General features: G+C 38.6%; 1 protein-coding gene across 3 annotated transcripts in view; it reads left to right on the forward strand.

Annotated features, from left to right (window-relative positions):
- The window catches only part of nfat5b (nuclear factor of activated T cells 5b), a 240,308-nt gene that overhangs the window by 120,240 nt on the left and 104,642 nt on the right, over window positions 1-15,426 (forward strand). For all 3 annotated transcript variants that reach the window (XM_060838016.1, XM_060838013.1, XM_060838014.1), the window contains exon 4: window positions 6,935-7,478. In XM_060838016.1, the coding sequence (XP_060693999.1) occupies window positions 6,935-7,478 (544 nt within the window). The remainder of the gene's footprint in view (window positions 1-6,934; window positions 7,479-15,426) is intronic.

The raw sequence follows: 15,426 nt of genomic DNA on the forward strand, positions 1-15,426 counted from the left end.
TGAGGAAGCAAGTTGTTGGAGGGAATCCTGAGGGACAGGATGTACGTGTATTTGGAAAGGCAAGGACTGATTGGGGATAGTCAACATGGCTTTGTGTGTGGGAAATCATGTCTCACACAAATTTGATTGAGTTCTTTTGAGGAAGATTGATGAGGGTAGAGCAGTAGATGTAATCTACATGGATTTCAGAAAGGCGTTCAACAAGTTTCCCCATGGGAGACTGATTAGCAAGGGTAGATCTCATGGAATACAGGGAGAACTAGCCATTTAGTTACAGAACTGGCTCAAAGGTGAGACAGAGGGTGGTGGTGGAGGGTTGTTTTTCTGACTGGAGGCCTATGACCAGTGGAGTGCCACAAGGGTCGGTGCTGGGTCCACTACTTTTTGTCATTTACACAAATGATTTGGATGTGAGCATAAGAGGTACAGTTAGTAAGTTTGCAGATGACCTCAAAATTGGAGGCGTAGTGGACAGCGAACAAGATTACCTCCGTTTACAACTGGATCTTGATCAGATGAGCCAATGGACTGAGAAGTGGCAGATGGAGTTTAATTTAGATAAATGAGGTGCTGCATTTTGGGAAAACAAATCTTAGCAGAACTTTTACACATAATGTTAAGGTCCGAGGGAGTATTGCTGAACAAAGAGACCTTGGACCTTGGAGACGGGTTCATAGCTGCTTGAAAGTAGAGTTGCAGGTAGCTAGGATAGTGAAGAAGGCTTTTGGTATGCTTTCTTTTATTGGTCAGAGTATTGAGTACAGGAGTTGGGAGATCATGCTGTGGCTGTACAGGACATTGGAATATTGCGTGCAATTCTGGTCTCCTTCCTATCGGAAAGATGTTGTGAAACTTGAAAGGGTTCAAAAAGGACTTACAAGGATGTTGCCAGCGTTGAAGGATTTGATCTATTAGAAGAGATTGAATAGGCTGGGCCTCTTTTCCCCGGAGCATCAGAGGCTGAGGGGTGACCTTATAGAGGTTTATAAAATCATGAGGCATGGATAGGATGAATAGACAGAGTCTTTTCCCTGGGGTGAGGGAGTCCAGAACTAGAGGGCATATGTTTAGAGTGAGAGTGGAAAGATATAAAAGGTGGGATGTGTATGGAATGAGCTGCCAGAGGAAGTGGTGGAGGCTAGTACAATTGCAACATTATCTGTATGTGATGCAAATTTCAAAGAATTTCAAACCTCTCTGTTCTACAACACTACCCAAAGCCCCACTTTTAATTGTACAATTCTTGCCTGTGTTTGTTTTACCAAACTGCAAAACCTTGCAATTATCCAAATTGAACTCCATCTGCCACTCTTCAGCCCATTGACCCAATCAATTAAGATTTCTTTATAATCTTGGATAATGTCCTTTATTGTCCATTATACCAATCAATCTTGATGTCATTGGTAAATGTACTCCTAACTGTGCTTTCTATATTCTCATCTAAATCATTTAAATACATAACAAACAAAAGTGGACCCAGATCTAACTACTAATTAGGCTACCATGCAGAATGTTGTCAAAAGTTTTACTGAAGTTCTAGCAAACAATGTCTTCATACTGGAAATGTTGCAAGGATCCGAAACCTGCCAATGCCCACCCTTCATTAAAAAGTAAATGAGACAAACACTGGTGTCTAAAGGCTAAAAAAAAACAAAAAAAAACTGATGCTGGAAATCAGAAACCATTTAAAAGAAACTCAGCACCTCTGCCAACATCTGTGGAAAGAAGGCAGTGTTAACATTTCTGGTCTAGTGACTTTCTTCCGAACAGAACAGAACGGAACTGAGCTGAAGAAGCATCACCGTACCCAAAGTGTTTGTTCATCTTTCTCTCCACAGTTTTTAGGAGGTAGTGAGAATTGCAGATGTTGAAGAGACTGAGCAAATAAAGAATGGAGCTGGATAAAGTGCAGCAGGTCAAGCAGCACCAGAGGGGAAGGAGAGTCAGCATTTCAGGTTGGAATCTTTAATCAGTCCTGATGAAAAGTTACGACCTGAAACATTGACTCCCCTTCTCCTCTGATGTAGTTTGACCTGCTGTACGTTTTCCTGTTCCACTGTTTATCCACTCGACAGATGCTGGTAGACCTGCTGAGTTTTCCAGTAATGTATGTTTTTGTAACTATAAGCCAGTTGGTTTTATTGGGAAAATGAGTCTATTCTGAGGGATGTCCAAGCAGAGCATTTAGAAATGCCTGCTCAATCTGCTTGATCACATGTATCATGAAGGGAAAATAATGCCTGTTAAATTTCTTTAAATTTTTTGAGGTATGACTCTAGTTAGAAACAGGCTAGATAAAGAGGAAGCAGTAGATGTGATATACTTGGATTTCTAGAGGGATTTGATAAGCTACACATGTTAAGCTACTGAATGAGATGAGGGTCCATGGTGTTGGAGACAATATATTAGCATGGATAAGGGATTGGCTAACTAACTAGCTACATGACAAAGGAGCAGCGCAGTGAAAGCTTGTATTCCCAAATAAACCTGTTGGACCATAACTTGGTGTTGTATGATTTTCTGGCATCTCCACATAATGAGACAGAGAATTCTTCAAAAAAATGGAGCATTTTCATGTTGGCAATCTGTTATTTATGGAATGCCACAGATCAGTGTTAGTGCCACAGTTCTTTACCATATATATTAATGAAGTGGATGAGAAAAGTGAAGGTAGTACAGACAAATTTGTGATTGACGCATAAATAGGGAAGGCAAGTAGTGAGGTTAACATGTAGTCTACAGAAAGATATAGATCGATTAACTGAGTGCGTAAAAACTTGGCAGATAGAATATAATGTGGCGAAATAGAGAAGGACTGCAGGAAGTTATAATACAGAGGACTTTCAGAGTCTTTGCGCTAACTACTATGTTCAGCAGGTAACAGGGAAGCCTAATGGAACAATTTCAGAGAATGCTAAAGAAATTTAGGTTAGGCAGCATCTGTGCAGAGAGCAACAATATTAACCTTTCAAATCTGGTATGGCTCTTTTTCAGAACTCGAGACCTTATTGAATCATACAAAATTCTTTGGAGATTTGACAGGATAGTTGCAGAAAAGTTGTTTTCCCCTGAGAGTCTAGGAACAAAGGACATAATCTCAGGGTAGGGAGTTGCCCATTTAACACTGAAATGGCAAGCTATTTTTTTTGGAGGATAGTAAATCTGTGAATTATTTAGCACAGGGACCCATATATGCTGGATCATTAGGTATACAGAGTTTTAATCAATAGGGGATTGAAGGTTTGTTGGGAAAAGGCAGGGAGGTGAGGATAACCAAGACAGTTATGATCTCACTGAACGGTGGAGTAGACTCTTATAAGCTGAATAGCCTACTTTTCTATCTTATGGTCTTAACTTTGGTTTAGCTGTTAGCAAAGGAGTGTGAAATTTCCCAGTTTAGTGGAAACCATATCAGAATAGCAAATTCAGTTTACTAAATTAAAACAAGTGCAAGTAAATTTCTGTTTTCCCTGGAAAGTGTGTTTGGGCTTCAGATGGTGGAAAGGGAACAATAAAAGGCAGTTATCATATCTCCTGTTCTTTCACAGAAAGGTGCTATGGAAAGACAGCTGCTGTTGGGATAATCATGAAGTGATCATGGAGAAGGTGATTTGTTTTGAATGTTGAAAGGAGACTAAGATGTGTTTAATGAGAAAATTATCCTGGGGATGGTAGAAATTGCAAAGGACGCTACATGGAGAAGATAGTTGAATGTTAGCTCAACAGTTTAACATTATTTGAAACATATTTGGAATTGGCTAATTTTTAAAGGAATTGTCACACATTTGTGCCTGTGCTTCTAATAATTGAGGGAAAATTATTCTGGTTCTTTGTAAAATAAGCTGTTTCTACTAATTCTTAGGTTTTGAAAATATAATGCAGTAGAATCTAGTTAATTTAATGTCTTGATAAAATAAGATGGTGGGTAGCTTTGCGAAATATGAGACAACAGTACTGAATGTGATTCAGAAGACATCATAAAATATAGAGCAAAACTTAAGTGATTTCTGTGTCTGCTTAACTAAATTGTTGTTTTAATCACCCCAGATGTCTAAAATACGCATTTCAAGCAATTGCTACTCTGCTACATCTTTGTCTCTATAAAACTATGGAATGTGGAATTGAGACATACAGATTAACATGCATTCAATTTAAATTTGCTGTTGAAAATTAATTGTGTGACTTAAGGGCCTGGATTTTCATGCCCTGGTGTGGAGTGCAGACATGGAATATTTCACAGCCTTACAAACAGACCTCAGGAAAAGCAGTCTGAAACCAGTGCGTGGCAGACAGGTGTGGATGTGGCTCAGCTGTAAAGTTGATTTCAATTCCCTATTATGATATAATAAAAACTAAAACAAAGTAAAGGCTCACCAATCTGCATCCCCTTCAACCCCTCCCACCAATTTGCCATAAGTTAAGGAGCAAGAGGTTTAGAGGGAGTTTGGGGAAATTATTTGGGTATTTAGTGGGTAGCTGGAACTCGCTGCTTAAAAGGATGGTTGCAGTAATAACCCTTAAGACATTGAAGAAGTATTAGAAGTGCTAAGTGCTGAAAAATGGATTAGAATACATAATTACTTGATGACCGGCGTGGATACGATAAGCCAAAAGACCACCTCTTATGCTGTAAAAACTCTGACTTTTTACTCACTGTGCCAACCTATGACATTCCACTACCTTCCGTGACCCTTTTTTGGCCTGATGGCAATTTAGTGTCAATACAGCTTTCACCCTTTACATTTTACCGACAATGTTAACTCACCTAGGATCTTCCATTGACACACTTTAGGAGTTAACAAAAATGACGTAATTAAAGTTTTATTGGATAAAATTCTTCATTATATTGAAAAAGCATTCTGATTCATCATAACCCCATTTATTACTTTAGCAATCCTTCAACTCAATTAAACCTAAAATAATTTCATTTTAGAGCCCCAACACTGGAATTCATGGTCACTCATCAAAGAGCCCGAAATTATTTGTAGTTGTCAATCAAACTGTGAAATGAAAGCCACTTTGATATTGGATTCTTGTGAAATTAGTCAATGATCACTAATATAGCACTGGAAATATTGAGGCTTAAGTTAACAGACTTAAATGCAATAATTTTTATTTTAAAATGCATAGTCTGGACTCTTTTTTTTTTCCAAACGATAAAAAGCGTAGCATTTCAAATGCCTTGACAGTCTTGACAGGACCTTTGGATTGTTCTTTGACAACATTTGAATGTTTACTGATGTTGACCTTTCACAATCTCACCCATCCTCTCAAAAATTCTGATCTTCAGTTTAGAGCCTACTGTGCATTTGTTTGATGTTTCAATCAGTTTAAGAACATTTCATGATGTTGAGCTATTCCATTATTTTAAGTTGTGAACTTTGCTTTTTTAATTTGTAGAGCTATTGTATGTTTTGGTTACATTTCTTGAGCTGGGAATAATGTGGGTTTTAGGCTTTGAAACAGTTTGTTCCTTTGGAAAGATGGATTCTGCCTGTTACTGATCTTTTTGCTTTGGAGTTGTTGACATAATTGACTCCTCATTACTATTTAATCTATCTTCGTGCTGAATATCTGTCACTACATATCTTGGCACCTTTCAAGAGCAAACTGCAACCTCTTAGGTTCTACCCTGTGCCAGATGATATTGAAAATCAGTTGTTTGGACTGAATACATCTTATAGTTGTTTCAAGCACATAAGGTTTTGCTCTTGTCTAGGGGATTGCAACTTCCTCTGGTCGTCAGTGAGAATTTGTTAACCAGTTTGCTCAGAGGAAGCCATTATTGACTCCATCAAGGAGTTGGTGCTTCTAGAAGAATGGGAGAAAATGAGGAAAAAAGAACTGGCAAAAAGAGAGCATGTTTTAAAAAATTAATTGCACTTAGTGCAAGGCACTTAACACACTCTTGCCTAATAAAATGCAAATTATGCATTTTTTAAAAACTAATATAAAGCATTAAAAATAGGGTTGAATTAAAGAACTGATATTGTTATATTTTAACATATAATCTTAAAGTCATTATTAAAATTATAATGGAACTTTATTTTAAACAGATGTCCAGTTTTCACGTTTTCAGAATATGTTAAACACCTTAAAATTTAAGGAGGCTGGAATAGGCTATGAACAAGTTTGGTATCTCTGTTTCATGCAGCTAATGTCAATCTAATATTGTGCTTTTTAAGTTAACTAATTATTATGTGCAACATAAATAGGGACCGCAAACTTGAGAGTATGGATGACCACTTTATCTCCATCATATCTGATTTGGAATTTATTTCAACTTCTGATGAAATAAAGACATCTATCAATTTTCCATTTATTATTAATTACTTCCTTGATTAGTCATTTCTGTTTTTGATCTCTATTTTACCAATTACTGTTTTGGCCAACTGTACAGATCATGTCAAAATTTTTTTTTGCCCACAAGAGTTCATCTTGAAAGAGAGAAGCGCATGCAACAGCGGTCCCATTTTGTTTCTCACATGCTCATTCATCAGATTCATGCCTATTAATATTTTTTGTAATTCCTTTTATGAATGGAAAGTAGTTATGTTTTTAAGTTTAGCTTACTTTTTTCATTTCAGTTCCAGGAATTTGCCTGCCAAGCAGGGTGTCTTTGCAACAGTTCTTTGTTACTGATTTCTGAAGATTATTTTTAATTATTTGACTATGAGCAACCCAAATTGATTTATAATGTACCAAGGTTTATTTTATTTTGTCCTGACCCTGGTTGGAATCTTGAAGAATATTGGATATACATTGACTCCCATTTTAAAAAAACCTTCCAGTGTCATTTGCTGCTTCTCACATTTTGCAATTTTATGAATTATTGAGTTAATGCTTTGTGAACAATTAAACAGAACACAATTGGACATTGCTAGCTAACTCACGTTGAATTTGTGTATTTACATTTGGATTGTACATACCACAGATGTCTCCTCCAGCGGTGGTCAAAGCAGCACCTTCACCCCATCTTCCAATCCTAGCATGCATTCTACCTCAGTAACTGACAACACATCTATGCAAGTAGATAGCTGCACTCCAGAACAGGGGGTAAGTGGCCATGGGGTAAGTGAATTACTGAGCTATGAAAATCAGTTAAGTAATGCCCCACAGCTGCAGTCCATGCCCAAAAGGAGGACAGTCCTCAACATCTCTCCACCACCTGAAGACTTGCTGGATGACAGCCGGATGTCTTGTCAGGATGATGGAGGTGACTCTGAGCAGAGCAGCAATATTTGGATGGAAGAATCGGGCTCTAATTTCAGCATTATGAGTTCCAGTTCATACAATGACAACACAACAGTGCCACGGAAGTCACGGAAACGTTCACCTAAACAACGACCAGGCTTTGTACGTGTGGATGATGAAGGATCGAATATGGATGTATTTGATGCAGACAGTGCAAAAGGACCCCACTATGTACTTTCTCAACTCATCTCAGAAGGCAAAAACAACGCAAGGGGAAGCAATGGGTTGGTATAGCTTTTTTACAAAATTTTAATTGAGCTTTTACGGTAGTATTCTGATAAAAAGCACATGCAGAATATCAATGAAATTTGTATTTTATTTTCTTTAAAAGTGAAAGGAGTATTCAGACATAGACTCCTTTCTTTTCCATTTCATTTATTAAACATTTGCTATTATGGGCAGCAGCATGTTGTCTTAAAGATCAAGGTTAAAATGACCTGACATTTAGAAGAATAAAATCAAGAGACTTCTCATCTGTATTATGGAATCTCACTCGTGTAACTAACGTTTCAAATACATATAAACTGACTTACTTTAACAAGTGTTCCAGTTTATAACATACCTCATAAGCAATTCTTTTAATTTTAATGGAATTTTTTCTCCTAACATAACCTGTTGCTCCTATTAACTGGTGATGTAACTTCTGTTGTAACAAATGTTATCATTAAATAATAGACCTATAGAAATGAAAGCTTTTTTCATCTCCCCTTCATTCACCAAACACCCCACTCGTGCACATTCGCTTTCCACAAGAACACACTTGCATTTCACAGACACAAACACCAAACCCATACACATTTAACACCACCCTCATACACATATGATCACCATCTCACAGTCCCCCTCTCCGTCTCCCCTCTCTTTCCCCCCCCTTCTCTTCCCCCCCCCCCCCCCTTCTCTTCTCCCCCCCCCCTCTCTTCTTCCTCTTCTCCCACACCCCCATAGAAGGTGATGAATAGCAATTGACTACATAGTAATCATATGTATCCATTAATTGGAGCTATACTGTCTAGTACAATTCGGTATTTAGAATTCCTGGTAATAAACTACTTTGAATTCAATTATACTTCAAAACTAGATGTACTGCATTAAAGAGAAAGTGCCTGCACTGCAATACTGTCAAATGTAATGTCCCTCACCTAATCTTTGCTTTAAAATTGTTCGTATAATCAGGTTACACTGTCAATCCTTAATGTTAGATTTTGGGGAAAAGCAACCAAAAAAAGGAAGAGATTGACTTTTCTCGAAAATCTCCCAAATTGCTAAATTCCTCTCCAACTCCTAAAGACAGTCTCTAGTACAATGCAGGAAAAATTGTTTACCTGTAATACATTACTAGTTGCACTTGATTAGCCAACATTCTCCCCAAAACACCCATTCATAAATATCACCAATTGTGCTTAAAAATAATAGGACTCCTTTTTTGAGATAGGTTTGACAAAATTATATTGAGAGCTCTGACAGACATTTTTATCCACTTAACTGCATCTTTTCAGTTTTGGTTCTGTAAGCTTTTCCCTTGTCCACTCATACAGCTGAAGGTTTAAACTTCCTCTGTCTTTTAATAATCTGCAAAATTGTAACAGATAGCTCTTGGTCTGCAAGTTTTGCAAATTACATCCATTCACTAAGGGAACTCAATCCTTTACCTACTTGAAACCATCTCCTTTTCTAGGAGAATATATACTTGCTTCTCAGCCAGTCTCAACTCCTTTGAACTGCCTAAAAGTGTTTGAACTATCTTTCTAAAAACTTTGCCATATTCTGCTAGCATATCTTTTATAATAAGTGTGAGCATTTTCCCAAACTACTGATGTTAGGCTAACTGGTCTGTAATTGTATTTTTTTCTCTCTCACTTTTTAAATCATGGAGCTACGTTTGTCACCTTCCAATCTATAGGAACTTATCCAGAGCCTAGAGAATTTTGGAAGATGACCACCAATGGGTCCCATATTTCCAGGGAACTTCCTTTTAGTACTCTGGGGTGCAGATTATCAGGCTTTGGTTATTTGTTAGCCTTTAACCCAACTAATTTCTTGAGCACCATTTTCTTTAACCACGACCAATCAATTCCTCCCTCTACTAGAATCTTGCTTCCCTAATCTTGGAATCCCTACAGTGTAGAAGCAGGCCATTCAGCCCATCAAGTTCACACCGACTCTCAGAAGAGCACCCCACCTTTCTCTTGTAACCCTGCATTCCCCATGACTAACCCACTTAGCCTGCATTATGTTCAGTTTAGCATAACTAATCTACCTAACCTGCATATCTTTGAACTGTGGGAGGAAACCGGAGTACCTGGAGGAAACCCACGCAGACACTGAGAATGTGCAAACTCCAATAAACAGTTGCCCAAGGGTGGAATTGAGTCCAGCACCCTGGAGCTGTGAGGCAGCTGTGCTAACCACTGAGCAATTGTGATGTAATGCTTTTAAGAAATTATTTGTGTTTTCTTTTGTAAAGACAGAGCCAAAATATATATTCCGTTCATAGAATCATACAGTACAGGAGAGGCTGTTCGGCCTAGCACATCTATACTGCCAAAAACTTCTACCTACATTAGTGCTATTCCCATACTAGGCCTGTAGCTCTTAATGTTATGACACTTGAAGTGTTCATCAATACTTTTTAAAAGGTTATGCGGTTTCTAACCTCACCTAAACTACTCTCCCAAACAGATTCACCCAGGATGTTGCCTGGAATGGAACATTTCAGACACCACCATTTCGAGATGAAAAGTGTTTCCTCAAATCCCCTCTAAACGTCCTGACTTTAACTTTAAAATTATTCCCTTTGTTGTTGACCCTTCAACTATTCCATTCATCTTGATCACACGTCTCTCACGTCCCTCATCCTTATCTGCTGCAAAGGAAACAACTCAAGCTTATCCATCCTCTTCATAATTGAAGTGCTTCATCCCAGGCAACATTCTGGTGAACTTTCTCTGCACTACCTCCAGTGCAGTTACATTCTTCATTTCGTATGGTGACCAGAACTGCGCCTAGTTCTTCAGCTGTGACCTAACAAAAGTTCTGTACAGCTCTAATATGACCTCTGTGCTCTTGTAGTCTATGCTATGACTGATGAAAGCAAGGGTCTCGTAAATCACATAAACCTGACCTGCCACCTTTAAAGATCTGTGGACAAGCACCCCAAGGTCCCTGTGTCACCAATTCCTCTGGTCCTTTGAGCTTCCCCGTATCATGCCAATCAATGCCATACTCTTGTCTTGTTCTCTCTTCCAAAATACATCATCTCATTCATTTGGGTTAAATTCCATCTGCAACTGATTGCTCATCTGACCAATCCATTTATGTCTTCCTGTAACCTGACATCGTCTTCCTCACTGTCACAACCTGGCCAATTGTGATGCCATCTGCCAACTTATCATTGCCCCCATGTTCTCATGTACATCATTTATGCATATCGCAAACAATAAAGGACTCAGCGCTGATCCCTGTGGTACACCACAGCAGATAGGCTGCAGTCACACAACAGCCTTTTACTACCACCCTCTGTCTCCTATCACTAAGCCAACTTTGGTTCCATGATGCCAAGTTACCCTTGATCCCATGAGCTTTTATCTTCTTTATCAGTTTCTCATGTGGGACCTTGTGAAAAGCATGGCTGAAATCCATCTGTACTACATTAATTGCCCTACCCTGATCCAAATACTTGGTTACCTCCTCAAATATTTCCACCAGAATTATTAGGTATGACCTCCCTCTGACAAAGCTATGCTAACTATCCCTGATCAAACCTTGTCTCTGTAAATAGAAATTTAATTTTGTCTTTCACCATTTTCTCCAATAGTTTCCTTGCCGCTGAGGTTAGACCCAACGGTCTATAGTTGCCTGGTCTATCTCTGCCACTCTTTGGAAATAGAACCATATTAACTGCCATATAATCCTCTGGTACCTCCCCTGTGGCCAGAGACCAATTAAACGTTTGGGGAGGGGCCACTGTAATTTCATCCGATCTGTCACAACAGGCTGGGGTACATATCATTTGGGATTTGTCCACTTTTAATTTTGCCAAAACCTCTGATACCCATTCTTTTCTTACGTCAGTTTGCTTAAGAACTTCACCGTACACTTTCTCAAATTCTGTACTTGCGTCCTCCTTCTCCCTAGGAAAGACAGATGTGAAGTAGTCATTTTAACACTCTACCAGTATCCACTGGCTTCACACAAAGATTTACCTCTTGGCCTCTAATAGGCCATACCCTTTCCATAGTTATTTGCTTCCCCTTGATATACTTGTCGAATATCTTGGGATTCTCTCTAATCTTGCCTGCCAGCATTTCTCATGTTCCCTCTTCGCTCTCCTAATTCTTTTTGGTGCCCCCTACCCTCTGCACTACTAATCCTTTAGGACCACTGTTGTTTTACTCACTTTAACACGTGTTTTCCTTTTATTCCTGAATATTTCTAGACAGCCATGGTTCTCTGGGCATGTTGCTCTTGCATTTCATGCAAAAGAGAATATGTTGGGCTTGTCTTCACCCAGTACTTTTTTGAATGCTTCCCACAAAGTACTGTAGATTTATCCACAAGTTTGATCCGCAGGACATTTCTGATGAAGGGTTTATGCCTGAAACATCAACTCTCCTGCTCCTTGGATGTTGCCTGACTTGCTGTGCTTTCCAGCGCCACACAATTTGATTCAGTTTCTATTCCCAATCTGTTTTAGCCAGATTCTACCTTATTTTAAAGGTAATTTGCCTTATCCCAAACTAAAATCCCCCCTTTTTTTTGCAGACCATCTTTACCTTTTCCAGAACAAACGTGAAACATATGGTGTTGTGGTTGCCATCATCTAAACTGCTGCCTCATTGTCACCTCAAATATTTACCTAGTTTCATTCCCCAGAATTAGGTCCAGCACTGCACTGACCCTTGTCTGACCATCGACATGAAGGAATGAAAAGGCTTCATGTATACGTTTCAAGAAATCTGCCCTCTCCAAACTTTTTATCTATGATTATTCCAATTAATATTGGGGTAGTTGAAATTGCCTATTGTAAACACCCTATTTTTTAATTTTTAACTGTCTAAGTGAATTGACTACATATCTGCTCCTCAATTGCCTGCTGACTGTTTGAGGATTTAGATACTTTTAACGATGCAACTACGTCTTTTTATTTCTAAGTTCTACCCACAAAGCTTCATTTGACAAACTTCCTTCCTGCAGAAATTGGCACCCTAATTAATAAAAGCGCCACTACCTCCACTTTTCCACCCTCCCCTGTCCTGCCTGAAGATCCTATATCTTCTACTTTCCTCAACCTCATCTGTATGATGGCAACAACTTCGCAGTTCCATGTATCAATCCACACCCTTAATTCACCTGTCTTACCTTTAATGTTGCTCACATTTCAAGTAGAGATCATCCAGCCTCTCATAACACCCTTGAGGTACAGTATGGCTGAGTTCACTGTGTCTTGCTTACCTTTCTGAGTTATGCTGTGTTGCTACTGAATTTGTGCACGGTGACCCTTGTTCCTGCTGAACAGGTTTGAACTCCCCATAGCACTAGCAAACCATTCCACCAGGATGTTGGTTCCATTCTAGTTCAGATACAGACCATCCCCTTTGTTCAGGTTGCACCTTCCCAGACACAATCTCAGTGATTCAGGAATCTAACAACATCACTTCTGCTCAAAATCTTGAGGTGTGTTTTACTTTCCTACTTTTGTGCTCGTTAGTCTGTGCTGCTCAGGGTAATTCTGGCATTACAACTTGTGAGGCCCTACTTCTTCATCTAGCTCTCTGAACTTTTTATGCAAGACGTTATCTGTTATATCTATGACAATGGTACCAATGTGTACAACAACCTCTGTTGTTCACCTTTTCAGGATGCTCAGTGACCATTCTGGAGCCATGTCTGCAGCCTGCGTATTCCCCTAACTAATGAATCCCCTGTCGCTGACTTCTGCTTTCATCTTCCTTCCCCTCCTGTACAGTCAAGCCATTTTGGTGCTAGAAGCCTGGCTCTCAATGCAATCCCTTAAGTGAGCAGCGCCCTCCTCAGCTTCCAGAATGGAAAACCATTGTGTGAGCTGGATCCCACGGGATTCCTTCACTACCTGTCTGCTTCTTCTCAACTGTCTGGTGGTCATCATTTTGTTCTTTCCTGTTCAACTGCAGTGTGACCATCTTTCTAAGCATGTTATCCATATGTCTTTCAGCTTTGTGGGTTTATTAGACTGTCTGAAACACAAGATCACATGTGTAATTGGGAGCACATCCTGCCCATGTAGTCATTTAAGACACTAGTCGGGTCCATGACTCCCATAAGTGACAGGAACACATTCCACTTGGCTGTCTGTATCTGCCACGATATAAACTTGCTCTGCCAATTTTCCTTCTATTTCTTTGTTCTCCATTATAATTTCCCTGATTTTTGCCTGTTAAGGGACTGATATTCATCTTTGCTAATATTTTCCTCCACATATTTATAGACATTTTTACAGTCAATTTTTATTGCCCCTGCAAGTTTACTCTTATACTCTTATTATCCTCCTCTTGATCAATATTTCTGTCCTCTCTTGCTGAATCCAAACTGCCAACAGTCCTCATGTTGCTACCTTTTCTGGCAATTTTGTATGCCTCTGATTCTAATTGTAGCAATTCTATTTTGTAAACCAAGGTTGAGTCAACTTTCCTGTTTCATTCCTATTTGCTGCAAGAATGCACTGTTGTAAATCATGCAAACAATTCCTTAAATATTAGCGATTGCCCATCAACTACGAACCTTTTTACTGAGGTTCCTCAATCTATCATTGTCAACTCCCTCTTCATACCCTTGTAGACCCCTTTTAATTTAGATTCAGGATCCCAATTTCAGATTCATCTTCACTTTCTATTTTAATGAGCAATTCTACATTTTTAAGGTTGCTCTTCCTAATGGATCCCATACAACAAAATTATTAAGTAATCTTTTCTCATTCCACAGTGCCATGTTTGGGATAGCTTGCTCTCCATTCGGTTCCTTTAAAATATTGATCTAAAAATTCACATTTACACAACCAGGAAATCTTCCTGCACGCTATTATTGCTAGTTCAGTTTGGTCAATCTGTATTTACATTGTCACCCATGATTATGCTGTTATGCATGCTTCTCTGATCTCCTGTTTAATGCTTTCCCTTGTATCCCCATACTGTTTGGATGGGTTTGTCATCCAAACAAATGCCCCTAGCGTTTTCTGCCCCTTGGTGTTTCTAATTTCCGTTCATACAGATTGTGCATCGGGTTTTCAAGCCAATATTCTTCTTCACTATCAATCTGCAGCCATATCGCTGAAGATTGCACTGTTTCATAACTGTGTATATATGTTTACACTGTTGGATTTGTCTACCTTATTGTAAATGATCTTGCATTAGGACACACGAGCCATTAGAAAGAAAATAATTAAATTGAAATTAGGGGAAAGCAAATGCAGACTTGTTCAAATTGTTAATATGCAATCCACGAGGATTTCTGTGCTTAGTTTACAATTTGACTGAAATGAAAAAAATTATTTTAGCAGCATTTCATGTAATGGTAGGATTTGCATGGATCAATTATGTTGAAATCCAAAGTAGAATCTCAGGGTGAAAATTAATACGTCTGAAAAGTGCCTGGTGTATGGGGAATAGAAATCATTTGTGAAAAATTTGTGTACTTTGGGTATATCTATGATGAGAAAGTCCATTAAAATGATACCTTTAATAAAATCACTGCAACATTTTGATATAAATATTCTAGTTTTTAAAAAAGCTTTAACATATATGCTTTTGTCTATCATAAAGATTTTTAAATATTGTTGGAATCTGTTTACCATCTGCTTCCAATTAATCCAATTTTCAACAAACTTTTATTTAAATACAAGTTGCCATTGTTATAAATGGATTTGGCAGAAGCCTCACACACTTTGAATCCAGTTTCTAAGTGGGTGGTAACCATAGCAATAGTAGTGAGGAATCGGATCAGGAAAAACCAACTAATGTAAACATGGATTTGACAGCCTAAAATGATGATTCAAGCCCTCTTAAAACTTGACAGGTGGACCAAAAAGGTTGGAATCAACCGAGATGACATTTACAATTTAGAAAAGTAGGGAGTTGGCACTTGTAATGTTATTTTAGTTTCACTATAGATATGTGACCGCTTTAAATTTATTAGTATGGA

Source organism: Hemiscyllium ocellatum, chromosome 17 (assembly GCF_020745735.1).
Source record: "Hemiscyllium ocellatum isolate sHemOce1 chromosome 17, sHemOce1.pat.X.cur, whole genome shotgun sequence".
Lineage (NCBI taxonomy): Eukaryota > Metazoa > Chordata > Chondrichthyes > Orectolobiformes > Hemiscylliidae > Hemiscyllium > Hemiscyllium ocellatum.